Genomic DNA, 18,919 nt, shown 5'->3' on the forward strand with positions numbered 1-18,919 from the left:
CCTGTGATCCGGAGCTAGTAGAACCCTTGAAGTAGATTATAAACTTTTCTTTAATCAGCATTCTGCTAAAGGTAAAAGGCAGCAGAGCTACCAACTGGTTCACTGTTGAATTGAATAGTTCAGGTCAATAAAACCTTATTAAGCCTAAAGAGAAATCAGATGGGTCGTCAGTGCCTGCCAGCTGCTCAGGTCCTGCGGTGGCACAACGAGCCCACATCATCACACCGCCCCTGCTGTGCCTGAACATGGCTTTGAGTGGTTTGTGGGCTGCTTTTGGTTTTAGCAACTCATCTCTACTTTGTTCTCATCTCCCTTTAGAGCGTTGCTCATGAAATATTGTGGTTTATTCCAACTCTAAGCAGTGCACCTCTCATGATTTTTTTAATATTTCATGGTAACTGAGGCCTGTGGAGCCTGAAATGGAGCCCTAGTTGTATTTATAATCTGTCTGAGCATTGCATCCTCTGACATTGAGAGAAATTCGCTCGGACGCTTGTTCCAGCGAAGATTTTCAGCTGCCTTAAATATTTTTCCACTTGTTGCTTTTCAATTTGGAGGAGATGGGCTCCTCCAAATTGTTTGGAAATTACCTGGTAACCTCTCCCAGATGCATGGGAAGCAACAATTAGTCTTCTAAGATCTGCATTGATGTCAGTCCACCTCAATATTGGGTTAGTACACAACTATGTTCTCCAGACCACAAACAACCAACACTTCTGGTGGAATAGAGGAGCTTAATGACTATCAGTTACGTTTGCTTCTCTCATTAATTCATTAATCAAGGGGGTACTAAGATTTATCCCCCTCTCACAACTTCTCAGTTCCAGCTTTTGTTTTTTCCAAAACCTGTTAAATTTAGGATAATTTGTTAGGTTCTGATACCCTGCATAAAGGGAACTAAAAGTAAGTAAAATTTCTTGAAATTAGTGTGTTTGTCCTTAATTTGAGCAGGTAAATTAGATTATCTGCCAATGGAATGAGTATTTCCACCCCTAAAATAAAATAATTAGACATACTGCACTAGAAATGGGATGATAGAGATGAGTTGTTCCCATTTTAATTGCAAGAATCTTATTCTATTGGCAGAAAGATTGGTTGAACATTCTTTTGCACACTTTTTTTAAATGCTTTCAGTTATATTCTTATCACTGCTGCACGTTATATTGTAATGTTATTTTATTTCAGTTGCAATCTCATTACATTGTCAATAATTCAATAAAGTTTGTCTAAGTCTAAGTCTATACTCATTTAAACTAGCAAGCGCAAATTTAGGACAAATACACTAATATCAAGAAAACTTAAAACCAAAGGACCAACGTCAAAATAAAGAGGATCAAATATGTCATCAGTGGTTTAATTAAATTACTTGTTGCCATCCCACGAAGATGTCAAGCAACGATAAGAATGTGAGACAAGAGGAAAAAAAGACGAGTAAAGTCACCTGGAGGCCGTTTGCAGGACGAGCCACAGGTGATGGAGGAGCAAGGCGCGTCTGTCTCTTTAAGAAGACGGATCGTGCCATTGAGCAGAGCAGGGCAGGGGGGGTTGGTGCTGGCTGCGTTGGAACAGTCCTCTCTAATGAGCAGATTTTCTGAGCAAGAGACACCCAGAGATAAAGCAAGGAGGGAGGGAGAGAGAGAGGGGGAGAGAGAGAGAGACGCAGCCGTCAGAGGAGACTGTAGGAGCAGGACAGCAGGCAGGCTGTGCGTCAGCCGGAGCTCCATAGGGAAACATGGAGATGAGCTGGAGAGGACGCGGGAGCGCAGAGTAACGGCATCACATAGATGGATGTTGTCTCATCGAACAGGCAACAAACGGGCCACCTGAAGGCAACCCACGCAGAGGATAAACCACTTATGGACGCAGTGGATTAAAGAGCCGCAGACAGACTGAGAGGCAGAGGGAGGGAGAGGGGGGGACATAAGAGGAGAAATTCATCAGTTTACTTGTTTATTTTCACTGTGGGAGGGTGCGCACTTTTTCCTCTGAGCCTATGTGTGTGTGAGTGCAGAAGGTCTGCAGGAGGCAGGACACTGCTGCTGTTCTCCAGCACCACACGGAAGAAGCTGAATATCTTTGTGTTTTGCCCATTTTTCACCCTCTCCCTCCCTCGCTCCCTCTCTCTCTGCATGCATCTGTGCAGCAACGCTCAATATGCATGTGTGAGGGCTGAGAATGAAAAGATGATGAGTCTGAAGTGAGTCACAGAGCCTGACTCTAAATTTCTCAGTTTTTTTTGGGGGGTTGGATTGCCAGAAAACGCCTCGAAGACGTTTTTCCTTTTCTTTTCCCCCCCTCCTCTCCCAAATGTGCAAGCTTTTCTTTTGCGGCCCTGACCAGGTTTATGCCTGAGGTTTGCCACTGGGGAAACTTCTCGGCTCAACCCCCCCCGGAGAGGCGGAGGCATCATCAGGTAGGAGGCGGCGGAACAGGTGGGCCTGAGCGGGCAGCAGCGGAGAGTAGGAGGAAGAGTTTGTGTCGTAGGCTGTGTAGGCCGGCGGAGCTGCCTGATGGCTGGAAGTCAAGCTGACAGAGGATAATGGCAGCTCTGGGGCAACTCTCCTCCTCTCCCACCTGCATCAGCTGCAAACAGGCTGGCAGGTGCTAGCCAAAGGTGCTCGGAGCCCACCAGGAGGATGGAGTGACCAGCATCCGCCTACCCGCCGCCCCTTGCTGGAAGACCCCTACACAGCGGAGAGGGGCCACGCTTCGCCGTTCACCTTCTTGCTCTGAGCTCGTCGAAAACAGAGGTGGCGTCTCTTCATCCGCGTGGGAGACGTCTCCCCCCCGCTCCAGCCTCCGAACCCCCAACCTCCCCGGCCTACAAGCTCGGCTCGGCGGCTGGCGTCTAGCACCAACCTGTCCTTCCTTTTCCTGCCTCTCCTCTTTTCTTTTTCTTTTCTCTTTCTTTTTGTCGAGGCTTTAGGGAAACTGCCAGGAGCTGTTTCATGCATGTCCACTGGCGGCAGGTTCAACTTTGACGATGGGGGGTCATACTGCGGAGGGTGGGAGGAGGGCAAGGCGCATGGCTACGGGATCTGCACGGGACCCAAGGGCCAGGGCGAGTACTGTGGCTCCTGGGCCCACGGCTTTGAGCTGTTGGGCGTCTACACCTGGCCGAGCGGGAACACCTACCAGGGCACCTGGGCTCAGGGGAAGAGACATGGTCTGGGCGTGGAGAACAAAGGTCGCTGGGTGTACAAGGGCGAGTGGACGCACGGCTTTAAAGGCCGCTACGGCGTGCGGGAGAGCACGGGGACGAGCGGGAAGTACGAGGGGACGTGGAACAACGGGCTGCAGGATGGCTACGGAACCGAGACGTATTCGGACGGAGGTAAGGCCCGCGGGAGAGACGCACGCACAGATGCATTGTGGGTGTTTTGGGACTCGGCGTGTGCAAACGTGTGAAATGAGCTGTGGCTGTCCATGTGGAATGTCTGAGAAGTGACTTCGGCGAAGAAGTCCACCTCACTGCAGAGTGACTGACAGGCTGGGTTGCAGATGCACGGTGGGAGGAATCTCTGCGCGGGTCTTCTCGGGTCGTCCTCGCTTCTTCTGCGACATCAGCGCAGCTTTTGCAATTTCACATTAACGTCCAGGTCTTTCTTCTAAACCCTTAAACCATCCTGCTGACTGCAGGAGAGCACTCTGAGGCCTTCAGTCCAGGCCAGGAAACATATAGTGAAGGGATGCTCAGGAAAACATAATAATAGGTAAAATCAATATTTTAATGCTTTGTTAAAAAAAAAAGGACCGTGAAATATTCACACTTAATTTAGCAAATGTTGCTCTTTTTGATAGAACTTTACATCCCTTACTTTAAGGAGCTTCGATAAGTTTGTTCATTGACTAATTAGTACTTTTTAGCCTAATTTGTACCATTATACCTCTCATCATCTGTAGCCACCTGCTTGATGCCAGTGATCGGTCCAGATTATTGGGACTTATGCGATGGTACGGCGGCCTTTCTAAGGGTGGAGCGAGATTCTGCATCCAAGGCAAACACGCCACAGATAGAGAGATCACCCGGTCAGATCGCCAGCAGAGACACGAAAAGCAAAAAACCGTCCTTTCTGAGAAATACGGCGTGCTAAGGTTTAGTTGTTCTGCCCATTTGGATCATTTATTCCTCATTAGCAACAAGGACACAAAACTACGCGGGATAATGATGATAAATGACGTTATTGGGTGGTTTTCTGAGTAGACAGGGTACGAGCCACCGGACTATCGCCTCCTATATGGCTGAGGAGAAAACCGGATCTCTCTGAGGGGAAGGCTGCGTTTCAGCTGAGCCAAAATATCAGTAATACAGGCAACTTTGTGCTGCAAAATGCAGATCGTTACTCAGAATCCATTAGTGTTTATGAATTTACCATAAAACAGAATGCGTTACCGTATCTGATGTAGCTTTACTCATTCGTTCCATCTAAAACCTCACTTTTAGTTCCTCTTTGGTTAATCGTTATAATTAGTGGGACTAATATCAGGAAAACATCCTTGCTTGCCTGGAAGTAAACCCTCGGGCATTAAAGGGGCCCCTAAAATCATGAATATCACGCTCAGGGCCAGTCAACAAAGCCAGCTCCAGTGCTAAACCGGGATCAGCTGCCGTTGCGTAGTTTTCTGCTGCCGTTTGTGAAGCAAAGACTTGTGGGTCTGATGGAGAATCTAGCTCACTTAGCTGACCACAATGTTGTGTGCCGTGTCTGCTGATGCCTGTATTTCCAGTCCAGAACCCATCCCCGAAGCATTCTGTGCTCTTCTGGTGTTGAGAGGAAAAAGAGCAACAACACAGACACTGATAAGCTTCAAACGATCCTTTTCTGGCCTACATGAACATCTGCTGCAGAGCTGCTTGATCTGCTATAGAGACGGCTGAGACTAAAACAGGGGGGAGAGGTTGGAGGTTTGATTAAACAGTTTTTAGAAGCAGGACTTGAATCATAAACCTACCGGACAGAATCGGTAATGCTCTAAGGATATAGGAACATTTATTGGCTCTAAAAAATGAGAACAAAAACTAGTAGAAGCTGTGAAAAGTGTTTGTTTAACTAAGTGATACCATAGAGGCTGTTTTAATAAACTGTCCAAAGTTACACAATAAGAGAAAAAAAAAGTATCTAGTGATGGAGGAGGCCAGACTACTTAATGGAAAGGTGCTGGGATTTGAACCTAGCACCTTCCCATGCAGGAAAATCAACGTTAATGTTCCAGGTTATGTTTGTTTTACATCCATAAAGATGATTGATTTGCGTTATTCCCTCCCAAAAAAAAAAAAAAAAAAAGAAAAGAAAACAAAACAAAAAAAAACGGATAGATTGAGGAATCCAACAAAAGTTTAAAAATAACAACTAGGCTTCTGTTCTGAAGCTGAAGAGGTTTTACTTCCCATCCAGGAAGCTTTCTGATTTCAAAATGTCAGGAATATTGTGGAGTTCCCAGCTTTATAGACCTGCTGATGAGGCTTCGTTAGACCTTAGATTCACCTGTAGGTTCACCTGGAACTGTTCGCCCCAACAATGGTCCTCCTCCTCTGTTTAAAATTGGTTATTTTTTAATGTTTTTTTTGGATTGATCAGGACCTGGGTGACTGAGAATCGTCGCCAACACGTCTAGATCGGTGCTTTTGCCTGACATTAATCAGCAAAAGCAACGGTTTCTAAGGAGACAGGGTGTGTGGGGGGGGGGGGGGCATCTATTGCCAAATATTCTGACGTTATCATAGATTGTCTAATTTGTTTCATATTGGATTCCTTTTAGAAAACTGGCACGATTCATGTCATCTTCCATTTAGCAGGACACGTCGTTTGCCGAGTGCGATCCAAATCTGCGCAGCATTCGAAGTGAGCCGCTGTTTGATTCTCTGCGCCGCTGTGGGAAGTTTGCACGCAGGAAGCTCGATGGTGAGCTGACATGCAGCTAAAGCCCCGTTACATAACTCCACAACTAGAAGGCCGTCTAACAGCACGGGCTCTCGCAGTTTAGTCCTGATCAGCCCGATAAAATCCACACCGCGGACTTGCTTTCAGGGGTCAATTCAGGACAAAAACCGCCGAGGTCAGCAGGATCAAAACCAGTGAGCTGGACCGCCGGCGGGACGCAGACACAGAGAAAAGGAACGACTCATTAATGAGCTGATAATGGTAGGATGTATGGCTTGCTGGATGGGGAGATGATTATCGTGGTTATTATGTGAGGTACTCCCTAATCAGGAGGCGAGTGAGATCCCACTTCTACAAATATGGTCCTGATAAAACGTGTCGGAGAGTCACTTTAGCTCACTCCAGTGTCTCAACCCTCATATGGTGAATGCAGCAGAGATTGGCCTAGTTATCTGTTTATCCAGTGGTACACAGTGTCCTTATTATAACAGAAGTGCTTTATATAGATCTGCGAGATAAGATTTCTGTTTGGGGAACTTAAATAGATCCAGTAATCTTTGGCACGGCCTGAAGGAGGAAGACCATAAAAAGATGAAATCAGCTTTGTTCCTACTAATGATGAATAGTTTTGTGTTAGATAAATTTGACTTTGTCTCACTAAATATGGGCTTTTCCTGCCTTCCATCCGTCATGTCCTCCCTCCACTGGCTGCCCGTCTGTTTTTAGCCCAGACTTTAAACTTTGGTTTGTTTCTGAAGCTCTTAATGGGTCCACCCCACCCCACATTTCTGATCCACTGAGGTTCTGTGTTCTGCCGTGGATCCCTGAGGTCATCGTCCCAGTTCTTTTTGGCGTGGCCTTCTCAGACTCCAGAACCAGCTCCCACCGGGTCTTCACTCAGTCTCTGACCTGATCCTTTTTAAATCCAAACTTAAGAAACTTTCATTCAGAAAGATTTTCTTTAGTAATTTCTTTATATAGTTATGTTTTATTTATCTGTTTTTAAAAAAATATATTTTAATGTCGTCATTGCGAAACACTTTGGCTGCCTGGTTGACTGTTATAAAGAGCTACATTGAAAAGTTCTGATTCAGGGACCAGAACCAAATCAATCAATCACAGGTTTCCTTGATTTCCATGTTTTTAAAAGACAAACCTGCTGCCGTCAGTTCAGTTAGAGTTTTATTCACCTTGTCAGCAATTACTCAGATTTGTTCCGGTTCTGTAACATATGTTAGAAAATGGTAAATAAAAATAAGTGCTCTCTCTCTCACTGAGTCAAAGCAGCAGCCAGAAGCTGTAAATAGAGCTGTGAAAAAATTATTTACTCGGCTGCAGTTTTGTTCAGTTCAAAGTGAAAATCTGAGTGAATCCACAATGATTTAATTTATTAAGGTAGAAACCTATCCTCGTTAACTTTAAAATCTGAATCTATAGGAACTCTTTATGCTCGGTAAAAGCTTTATGGAACAGCTCCTGTTTGTCTGCTGAGATTAAAATAACTTTCAAAATGTGAGCAGAGAGTGATGATACAAAATGAATCCTTTTCTGATTTTGATGTTAAGACAACCGTCTTCAGTCCTTTAAGGGAATCACTGCGTCCAGAGATGCTCTGCTGGGTCCAGACTCTGTCAACCTGCATCTTGGCTGCTTTCGCCCTCCGACTGCACCTGATCAAACGCTTCCACAGCATCTCCACCGCTGCTTTCCCCTCCTGCTCACTCCTGATCTCATCCTCCCACCTTTCTGCTTCCTCCCTCGCCTCGCTGCGTTTCCACGCAGCGGCTCTGTGCAGCAGGGTTCCCATAGCAACGCTCGCCGACGTGCAGCAGGTCACCGTGTCACGAGGGAACGCGCGTTCCTCGCCGCCATTGGCCGCCTGCTCAGATAAACCCGGCCGCCATTGGCCGGCCGGTTCTTCCGGGTTGGTTGGTGTTTACTGAGAGGACGAGCTAAGCTGACTGATTACCAACAACACGCACAGAGGCGCGGGGAGGCGGTGGAGTGGATAAATGAAAAGACAGCACAGATTTAGTAATCACTTTAGTGGGAAATGGAGTCGCAAAGAGAGATTACAGCTGTCATTGTGTACAGCGGTGGTTGCTGCTGCAGATTACAGCTGATGGAGCGCTTTTGAATGGCTAATGACCTGATGGCACACACACAGACGCACTTTAAAACACACCCGAGGACAAAAGGCCGGAGACAAAACATGCTAAAGGGCCTGGAAGGCTGCAGATCCTTACAATGTTTGGCTAGTAGCAGCTCAGAAGCCTCTCAGCACTCCTGTTTCAGTAGATTTCAACGACACACTTTTATCTGGCGTACAGGTCTCCATGTCTGTGGCCTTTTGTTGCTCCACTTCACTATCAGGGGGTCAGGTGGCACATTGACATCTTGGCATTTTTTTGTAGTTGCCCTCACAGCTCTTGGGAAAAAGATGTTTCTAAGATAGATTGTTTCGGCTTTGAGGCTTCTGAAGCGTTTACCTGATGGGAGAGGGGCTTAGAGCGGAAGGCCTGGGTGGGTGGGATCAGTGGAGATGGATCTGGACCATCTTTGGAGTCATTCTACATAAACTGAGTCTAGATCCTGCAGACGGCATCCCAGAATCCCCTGCTCTGTCCTCACCACCCGTGTTAAGTCCTTCCTCTCCTGGACTGTGCAGCTCCCATACCACACAGTTATGCTGAGGCATAAAACGCTCTCTATGGTAGCTCTGTAGAAGTTCTTTAGCAGCTTAGTGGGAGGTCCAGACCTTTTCAGGTTCCTGAGGAAGAAGAGCCATTGTTGGGCCTTCTTCACCAGGTGGGAGGTGTTCACTGTCCAGGAGAGGATTTTTCTCCAAGGATTTATTTTATTGTTGTGTGCAAAGGTCTGGGTCCACACAGAGTAAATATTATGCAAGCAGACTAAAACCTATTACTGTGGAAAGGTATTTGCACCCTTACAAAGTTTTTTTGTTTTTGCTTCTTTTGGTCCTGGTAAACGCTTCAGATCATGAAACTAATTTTAACGGCAGACAAAGCACAGCTTTCAAATGAGGATTTTGTTCATTAGTGGAAAAAAAAGATATCCAAACTAACCTGGTTCTAGATGAAAAAGTAATTGCCCCCTACACCTTGCCATTGCATTAGAAGTTGTTACAGCCTAAGTTTAAGTTTAATCTCTCTAATTTCGTACCCAGTCCTTCTGTAAACATGCTCGGTTACAGGAATGATTTTTTCCTTTCACTCTGTGGGGTCGTTTTTCCTTCTCACACCACGTACCCCTATGCCGAATAAGAGTTTCCTGATTTATGGTTGCAGGGAAAGAGAAAAAAATAATGAGGATTTCTGGGGGGAAAAAACCTACAGTTGGAGCAGAGAAGTTGTAAAGAGACCTCCTGAAGATTAGTGAGAGTAAGAGCGTCGGGTCAGTCACACAGAGCAACAGACATATGGAGACGAGCGTCAGGGATCTGTGACAGAGGGATTGCTGATTGGAGAGCTGGACGTTATGACAGGAGACGAAGCTGGAGGCAGAAGAGCTGGAGAGGTTTATTTGGGTGGAACAAAATGGACAGGAGTCAAAATGGGTAGAGAGACGAGGCTGAGACGGCCCAGACGTGTGTGTAGGAGAAGGCACGTTTTAGGGGGCGTGTGCTCAACCGAAGAAAAAAAAAGGTGCACCATCACCAAAATGATTCATAAAATAAATTACAAAACACATTAGGGTGTGTTTATTCTTTCAGGGCCTCTCCTTTTCTTGACATTATGCTGCAAAATGTGTAAATAAAATAAATGTGCACACTAATCACAGAGCTTAAGTATAATAATAAAACATTACCACAATGAATAAACCTCACCAGAGTCTAGTAGCTCAGCCTAAAACTTTTAATTTCAAAGGAGAAACACACATTTGGTAGTTGATGTTAACGATGGGCCTATTATTATGCTAATAAAATTAGGTAACATTTACCTAATTATACATTGATTCTGTTCTGTATCATAGAACATCATATTTAGCCGTGTAAATACTGTACATTATGTTAATTATGCTGCAAAATAAAGGCTAGCATGAAAATAAGTAATTGACTAAAGGAGATTTTCCTACGCAGCAGAGATTTGGCCAGGATGCTGTAATGATAATATCGTCTTTTTGTTACTATTTTCAACACTTTATTGTTTGTGGTCTGCTTTATATATATATATATATATATATATATATATATATATATATATATATATATATATATATATATATATATATATATATACAGTTGTGTTCGAAATAATAGCAGTGCCTCAACAGCAGCAAGAAAATCACTGGTGTTATTAACATTTCAAACTCTATACCCCAGATAAGTTTCTGGGGGGTAAAATAAAGGTATAGAAAACCAACAAACCCAACAGGACAGCCATGCATACTGTGGATTCTGTGAAATTGAATGATTAACTGAAAAGGGTGTGTTCAAAAAAATAGCAGTGGTGAGTTCAATTAGAGAGGGCATCAATTAGGGAGGGTATTCTGGGAAAAAAGGGTGTTAACAGGTGATCCGTATTTAAGGATCAAGACAACTGGCATGCTGGCTGTGCATTTGTCCTGAAAAAACAAGGAAAATGGGTCGTTCAAAACACTGTTCTGAAGATGAGCGTTTCCTAATAAAAAAATTGATTAAAGAAGGGAAAACATACAAAGAGGTGCAGAAAATCATTGGCTGTTCAGCTAAAATGATCTCAAATGCCCTGAAATGGGAGCAAAAAAATGAAAAACGAGGAAGAAAAAGAAAGACAACCCCTCGAATGGACAGAAGAATAGCCAAACTGGCGAAGACTCAGCCAATGATGGGATCCAAGAGGATCAAGCAAGACCTTCAGTTGACAGTGAGTACTGTGACAATCAGAAGACGTCTTACTGAGGTTAACCTTCCAGCAAGAAGCCCCCGCAAAGTCCCACTGCTGAGAAAAAGACATGTGCAGAAGCGTTTACAATTTGCCAAAGAGCACATTGACTGGCCTGAAAAGAAATGGCATAATATCTTGTGGACAGATGAAAGCAAGATTGTTCTTTTTGGGTCTAAGGGTCACAGGCAGTATGTCAGACGCCCTGCAAACACAGAATTCAAGCCACAGTACTCACTGAAGACCATTAAGCATGGTGGTGCAAGCATCATGATATGGGGATGTTTTTCATACTATGGTGTTGGTCCGATTCACCGCATACAAGGGATCATGGATCAGTTCCAGTACATCAGGATCCTGGAAGAGGTCATGCTGCCATATGCTGAGGAGGAAATGCCTTTGAGGTGGACCTTTCAACAGGATAATGACCCCAAACACACCAGCAAGCGAGCAAAAGCATGGTTCCAGATGAACAAGATTCAACTGATGGAGTGGCCAGCACAATCCCCGGACCTTAATCCCATTGAAAACTTGTGGGCTGACATAAAAAGTGCAGTGCATGAGGCAAAACCAAGAAACGCTGAGGAATTGTGGAATACAGTGCAATTATCCTGGGCTGCAATACCTGTGGAACGATGCCAGAAGTTGGTTGACTCCATGCACCACAGATGTGAAGCAGTCATCAGAAACCGTGGTTTTGCAACAAAATATTAGTTTAGGATACTCAGCTAGGTTCACTTATCAAGAATTTCTTTGTTTGTACAGTACATTTTTGAGTTTCCAAGGAAAGATGGCAACACTGCTATTCTTTTGAACATGCCATTTCTTACTTTATTTGAAATATTATTATTATTATTTAAGTTTTGATGACTTTGCGCAATTGTTTTGCTTTGGAATAGAATGTACTGTGTCCCCAATGTATCTGTGTTCATTAAAGTACAATTTCTTTGAAGAATTTTGACATTTACTCATTTTTCTAAAGGCACTGCTATTATTTCGAACACAACTGTATATATATATATATAATTTTAAATACAACAAGAAAAACTAAACCGGTCTAATTTATAAAACAGTGAAACTGTCTTTGAATTCCATTCCCTGGATCTGTCTGTATTCCATCCATCCATCCATCCATCCATCCATCCATCCATCCATCCATCCATCCATCCATCCATCCATCCATCCATCCATCCATTCATCCACCCACTCATCCATCCATCCATCCATCCATCCATCCATCCATCCATCCATCCATCCATCCATCCATCTATCCATCCATCCTCCCTTCATCCATCCATCCCAGGATCTGGTTCTCTCTGCTATGATCCAGACTTCGTGACCATAGGTCAGGGTTGGGAAGTAGTTTCTTGTTCCGTACCGCCATCACTCCTCAGCTTGAGGCAGAGACTAACCCCAGCAGACATCTAAATGTTCCCCTCCCCTTTTTGTTGTTTTTAGAAAACATCAGGTCAGAAGCTTCAAATTATAAAACTGACAAATTTTAGGAAAAGACGTGGAGATCACTGCCACCCTCAGGCTTTCAGATGAGGTTTTCATGTCATCTGCAAAGTCTGAGATCGCTTTTAATTGTATAAATCTGGGAGTGAAGACAAGAGCAGGATCCTGACCACTGTCCTTATCTTAAAATAATCCTTGTGAGGATACAGCCGTCACAGAAAGCTCTGTGCCTTCGTGCTGCTTCTCAGTCTGAACGATGACTAATTCCTTTATTCTTTTCCAGTTTATCCTCTTAACCACTTTACCCGGTACAGATCAGATTTTCAACTCCAGGAAATTGGCACATTTCCGGAAGTTTCCAGGTTCAGATGCTTCCCTTCAGTCATCATTTTTCTCTTTTTCTCTCCATACGTTCACTCCATTCCTGACGCTCCTGCATCATCTCACTTTAATAATGACCTCCAGGGGTTCGTCCTGCCGGGCTCTTTTTGACTGTTTGTAGCTTTCTGCTGGCATCAGGGTTTAAACGAGCCGGTCGGACCTTTAGAACAATGGAATATTGTTTAGAAAATGCTGTTTGTTAAAGGTAAAACTAAAAACAGAACCATTCCTGTTAAACAAACAGAATCATTTTGATTTTGGTGTAGGATTTAGAACTGAAACCACAAAAATGAACTAAATGAAAATAAAGAAAAATGCATTATTTTATTAAAAGTGATATAAAACAACATTATTTCTTTTAATTTCTTCTGTATTGTGTTTAATATCAAAGTTCCTTAAAAAAATGTATTTAATTATTCAACCTAACCTATAACATTATTTTCCAACCTTTTATTAACAATAAAACCGAAATGAAGGAAAGGAGTAATTAAATGAATTAATCCGATAGAAGGTTTTAAATGATAACCAATCATAATAAATTAATTATAATGAAATTAATAGAAACGTTTTGTAAAGAAATATAGTAAAACAAATAGCAAAGGAGTTATATAAAACTAAAGTGGGATTTAAAAATACTAAAACCTTTAAAAGAATAACAGTTTTAAACAATTTTAAAATATTTTAAGTAAAAAAGTATATTTTAATGTTTTAATTTAATTAACAAAATAAGAAAGAGACAAATTAATCAGTATCTTTACCGTATTGTTATTATTATTTCCATTATTATATAAAAGCAAAACTAAATTAAATGTGTCACATTTTATAAAAGTAAACTTTGCCTGCTTATTAATAAATTAATACATTTATTAATTTACAATATTTTTTCCATTTGCATACACCAGTAATATTTTTGGTTTAGCCATTTTTCTTCCCCCCTAAAGCAAAGTGATGTCTGCTTCAATGTTGGAGTAGTTTAGTCATTAGTTAATGTTAGATTTTTTTGTTCGTTTAAAAAAGTAAAAAAAAAACATTGGCTCCTGCTTCATCGTCATAAGCAGATCTAATTTTTTTCTGTCGTGTGTTTGGCATATTTTCCTCTTATCAGCATCAAGCTGTTCACCAATCTATGCAGTTAATAAATGAAAAATGCTGGGTAGCAGAGCTCTGTCAACAGAGATGCAGCTTGTGAAATACTGTGCATTGTGTTTATGAAAGATACACTCAGAACTTCTCCTGAAATAAACAGATTGATTTTATTGACGGGAAGCGTCCTCAGAAATCAAGGGTTGCTGTTTCGGTTTTATGCTTGGCTGGCTTTGGATAAACATCGAAACTCAAAAGCAGACCAACTCTGTTACTGTGGCTGTTTCTCATGAAATGTAAGAGCAGATTTTTAATCCCCAAAGAGAAATCTGTGAGACTCAGACAGAAAAAAGAGCCCATGCAAAAGCTCTTAAACGGATAAAAGACTAACACGCAGGCAGAGGTTTAGCTTTAGACTGACCGTCCCTCCTTTCGCCACAGTTTGTCTGACCACACATGTTTGTCCGTGTCAGTCTGGCTTGTCTTCTACATGTTTTCTACCTGTCAGAGGTGACATGTAAAATCATAACAACGACACAGCAAAAGCATGTCCTTCCTTATCTGCGGAGAGTTTATGAGTATCTTGTAAAATGTGCCTAAAACTAATAGAGATCTAAGCAGAGTTATTTGGATTGTGTTGTGATGTTCTAGTTTTCCTTGCCAATCCTAATCCGCACCTTGTCTACTACCACTACTGCTTCTCTGCAGGGTTCAGCTTACGTAACAGTGGATTGATGTTCGGAGGGAGGATTAGCAGAGCAGTCTGAAACATTAAAAAAATCCAGATCTTTATCCTGGGAGCTTGCCCCGTGCCTTTCTCTGAAGCGGGACAAACTGGACTGCAGAAACCAGAGAATACGTGAAGAACGGTTCTTTACTGTGCTCATCAGATCTATGTTGGACCGGACCTTTGATACAAATAAGAGTGACTATCTTACGGTGCCTTCCAGGAGTATTCACTGGACTTTCTTCCCTGTTTTATATTTAATATTTTCACTTGGTTTTAGATCGACACTAAGCAGTACACCATTCTGAACTGGAAGGAACATGGTACATGGTTCAAATTCTTTTTTAAACCAGAATAAATCTGAAAACTATGACAGGCGGAAACTGATTTTCAAATCTCTCGATGGAGTAGCACCCAAACGGCTGAGTGAGTTTTACTGTAGGTCTCATTCTGAGACAGCAACTGTACGGTTTATTTTCATAAGACCTCTTTTCTCGCTCTGTTAGAGGCACTTGACTCTGAAACTCCCTCCTTGTAAATATAAAGTCTGTAACCAAGTCTGTAGGTCAACATTTTTAGAAAAACATGTCAAACTGTGGTCAAAACCAGCTTTGTAATCGTGTTTAAAACGATTTGCTACCATGTATTTGTCCGTATCATACTGTCAACTCTTTTATTCTTATTCTAATTCCTGTAGTATTTTAGACGTTCTGTTTTCAAAAGCCCATCTTGGAAAAAGTGACACAAATTAACTCATGCTATGAGCACCACGATGCACACATGGGACTGCTGCTTTCTCAGTGTTATCTATACATATATAAAGACATTTTATTTTATTTTTAATTTTTTTCCCAAATGAAAAACATTTGTAAACAACAATGAAATAACTATTGTCCCATATTCTCATTAAATTTATGTCCGGACTTTGACTAGGCCATTCTAACACCTTCCCCTCATTCGTGAACAAGACCCCAAGATACTTAAACTCTTCCACTAGGGGCAGCACATCCTCCCCAACCCGGAGGAGGCACTGTACCCTTTTCCGATCCGTACCGATCCGTTGTGGTGAAGAGAGAGCTGAGCCAAAAGGCCAAGCTCTCGATTTACCGGTCGATCTACGTTCCTACCCTCATCTATGGTCACGAGCTTTGGGTCGTGACCGAAAGAACGAGATCCCGGATACAAGCGGCTGAAATGAGTTTTCTCCGTAGTGTGTCTGGACTCTCCCTTAGAGATAGGGTGAAGAGCTCAGTCATCCGGGGAGGACTCAGAGTAGAGCCGCTGCTCCTCCACGTCCAGAGGAGCCAGTTGAGGTGGCTCGGGCATCTGGTCAGGATGCCTCCTGGACGCCTCCCTGGTGAGGTGTTCTGGGCACGTCCCACCGGGAGGAGGCCCAGGGGAAGACCCAGGACACGCTGGAGGGACTATGTCTCTCTGCTGGCCTGGGAACGCCTTGGGATTCCTCCTGAGGAGCTGGCCCAAGTGGCTGGAGAGAGGGATGTCTGGGCCTCCCTACTGAAGCTGCTACCCCCGCGACCCGACCCCGGATAAGCGGAAGAGGATGGATGGATGGATGGATGGATGGATGGATGGATGGATGGATGGCATTCTAGCACCTGAATATGTTTTAATCTAAACCAGTAGTGTCCAAACGTTTTCTCACATGGACCAAACCGACAAATCAAAAGTACTCATTGGTCAGAAAATTACAATTGTTCTAAAAACTAAAATAACAAAAAAAATATTCAGTGCGTCTTTTAACTGTTTAACGGTAAAATAGGTATACGATATTTGAATTAAACAAAGCAGTCAGAAAGGGGGATTTCTAAATTATCGCAGATCAAAAGCTTAACTTGCATGTTTCTCTTGTTTCTTGACTCAGGTCTGACAGGTTTTCTTCCAGGACTGTCCTGCATTTAGCTTAGTCTATCTTTCTACCAACTTTAAACAGATATCCCTCAGTATCCCTGCTAAAGTGACTTCAGCAGGGATACTTAATCTGTTACTTTTTGACCAATTTGTATAATCTGATTGAATGTGCCTTGAGATGACATATATCATGAATTGCCGCTATATAAATAAATTTAATTGAACTGAAACTCACAGATAAAGGTTTGCATGTTGAGAGATTGTCCCACCTGAGCTGTGGGTCTCTGCAGCTCCTCCAGAGCCACCATGGTCCTCCTGCTTCTCTGATCAATGCTCTCCTGGTCCAGCCTGTCAGTCCAGGTGGATGTCCATGTCCTGGTAGGTCTGCAGGTGGTCCATCCTCTCTGCAGGTCCAGATGATGGATTGATCAGAGCTCTTGGATGTTGTTGTAGAACCTGACCCTGCTTTAGACTGAACCAGAACTTTCTCCCCGACCTGTCGTCTGGTTTCCTTGGTCTTCATGATGCTGGTTGTTCTCAGAATTTCTCTAAACTGAGCAACCTACTATTTGACAAGTGGCTGAACTTCCAAGTTGTGTACAGACAAGGCGTTCAGATGAATGACAGTATAATTTAACAGTACAGTAAGGCTGTATTTAAAGAGTTTGACAGGTTGTGTTTTGCGGTGTTGTGTCCTCAGACTGAAGCGCGGTTCTTCAGAGACAGATGCTTTTTAACTCAGAAACAGAAAGCTTGCTTGTAACAAGCACAACTATAAATTGAGCTAGGGGGTGGGAACGTGATCCAATCGCTGCGATGTTTGAGCCTTGATCTCACCGCCTTCAGTGTTTTTGACCCATATGATTTAGGAGTGCTTCCCGTTGGCCCCCCCCTTGACAGAAATCAGTGAAATTGTTTTGGCGTGCGAGCTGTGAAGCGTATTCTCCTCATAAATGTACGGGCCTGAGGTTGAAGCCTTGTCACATCCAAAAAGTCTGTTTTATATCAGCGATAGGTTCACAGCCAGCGTCATAAAGAGGGGCTAACCTAATGCTGCATTTCTGTGTTGTCAGAGACCCTGCTGTGAATTTTCTTAACAGTTTTTAATCCTCGCTCCACATATTTTGTCCACCAAGCTGTGAGAGGATTTGATTCCGCTCCTTTGAAACCGCTCCTTCCGGATTTTCAGCACCACGGAGAGCGACCAGCCTGGTGCCCCACTGAATATTTCATTTACTCTGGCGTTTCAGACCGAGGCCTCTAAACGCTTCCAAGAAACCATGGAAAACAAAAGCCCACACACCGCTTCCTATATATTCACTCAATTGCACTCTCCGCTGGCAGTTTATCGGGTACACTTGACTGTAAGAAATACCGTCAGCAGCACAGCAGCCATCCAGAAGATCCTGCCTACAGGAGGGCAGCTTGGTCCTGTTTCTAAGGCTTGTTTTAAAGCCCTTTGCATAAATAATTCAGAAGTTCATGTTGATTTGGATAATCTTTTTTTTTTTTTCATCCACCCACAGCTACATTTGTTTTATTTAAATTAACAGGATTATACACTGCTTTGTTAAATTTACTATATTCAAAGATCCCATAGCAGCTAATGTAAACCTTAAAAACCTGGAAAGTAGAGGGCTGGAGAGCCCACAGCACAAACATTACAAGAATAAAATTCTTAATTTAAAACAGTTACTGCGTGAAAATTACAAGGGGCAATGAAAAAATTCTGGATCTGTGAGTATTAAAACATTTCTGTTGCCACATGTGCTCATTTCAATGTTTTTTACAGATTTTTATTTAGAGATAACAAATAAAACCACCCAAAACACCCAAATTCCAGTTTTTAAAGACAAACGTATAGCTGAAATATAATGGAACTGAATTAGCATTTAGTTTTGCCGACTCCATCCTCTGCTATGATTTGATTCAAAACAGTGAATTCATTAGCCATGGGAGACAATCTGTTTGAAAGCTGATGAAAATTCCCGTGTTTTCATGCATAAATTGTACGTTTAAGAGTAAAACTATGGGCATAAAGGTATCTTATTTCAAAAAGGTTTCTCAATATTTCACAGGGTGAAAACCTTAAGTGGGTCCCCTCATCATCCTTTGAGCTGAAACGTCTGTGATTATGTTTCTGGAAAAAACAAAATAATATTTAAACATTAATTGCTCAAGCAAAGTAGAAGTTATCAAAATGCTAGTTAAGCCCGGATTGTCACAACAGAGCCCGAATTTTAAACTTCAAACTTTGTTTTTGTTGTATGACTGAACTATGGCGCTCCAAAGATGGCTGCCACACTAATTTGCCTTTATACTAAAATGTTGAACTAGTTTTTTGCAGATTTCATCAACTCCGTGTGATGTTTCAATACCAAAAATCTTGATTGATCCAAACCTTTATTGTGTTTAGGATTTGGGTTTTACCAGCACAGTCATGGATGGTATCACAATGGAAATTGGACATGTAAAATTTGTATTTTTCTTTGTTTGGAGAAAAACTGAAACATGCCCGTCTCACCCAGCTCTACCAGCACACTTAATACAATAAACACTAAGTTGAGCTCAGGTGTTTTAACACAGATCAATGTTTCTGTGATTTCTGTGCACTTTTGCTCCTGTATAAACTCTTT

The 18,919-nt window shown here is 42.7% G+C and overlaps 1 protein-coding gene across 1 annotated transcript in view; it reads left to right on the forward strand.

Annotated features, from left to right (window-relative positions):
• The first annotated feature begins 1,604 nt into the window (after positions 1–1,604).
• jph3 (junctophilin 3) overlaps positions 1,605–18,919 on the forward strand; it is a 65,357-nt gene continuing 48,042 nt past the window's right edge. The window contains exon 1 of the mRNA XM_012862950.3: positions 1,605–3,334. Within this exon, the coding sequence (XP_012718404.2) occupies positions 2,953–3,334 (382 nt within the window). The 5' untranslated portion in view covers positions 1,605–2,952. The remainder of the gene's footprint in view (positions 3,335–18,919) is intronic.

Source organism: Fundulus heteroclitus, chromosome 2, assembly GCF_011125445.2.
Source record: "Fundulus heteroclitus isolate FHET01 chromosome 2, MU-UCD_Fhet_4.1, whole genome shotgun sequence".
In the NCBI taxonomy this organism is placed as follows: Eukaryota; Metazoa; Chordata; class Actinopteri; order Cyprinodontiformes; family Fundulidae; genus Fundulus; species Fundulus heteroclitus.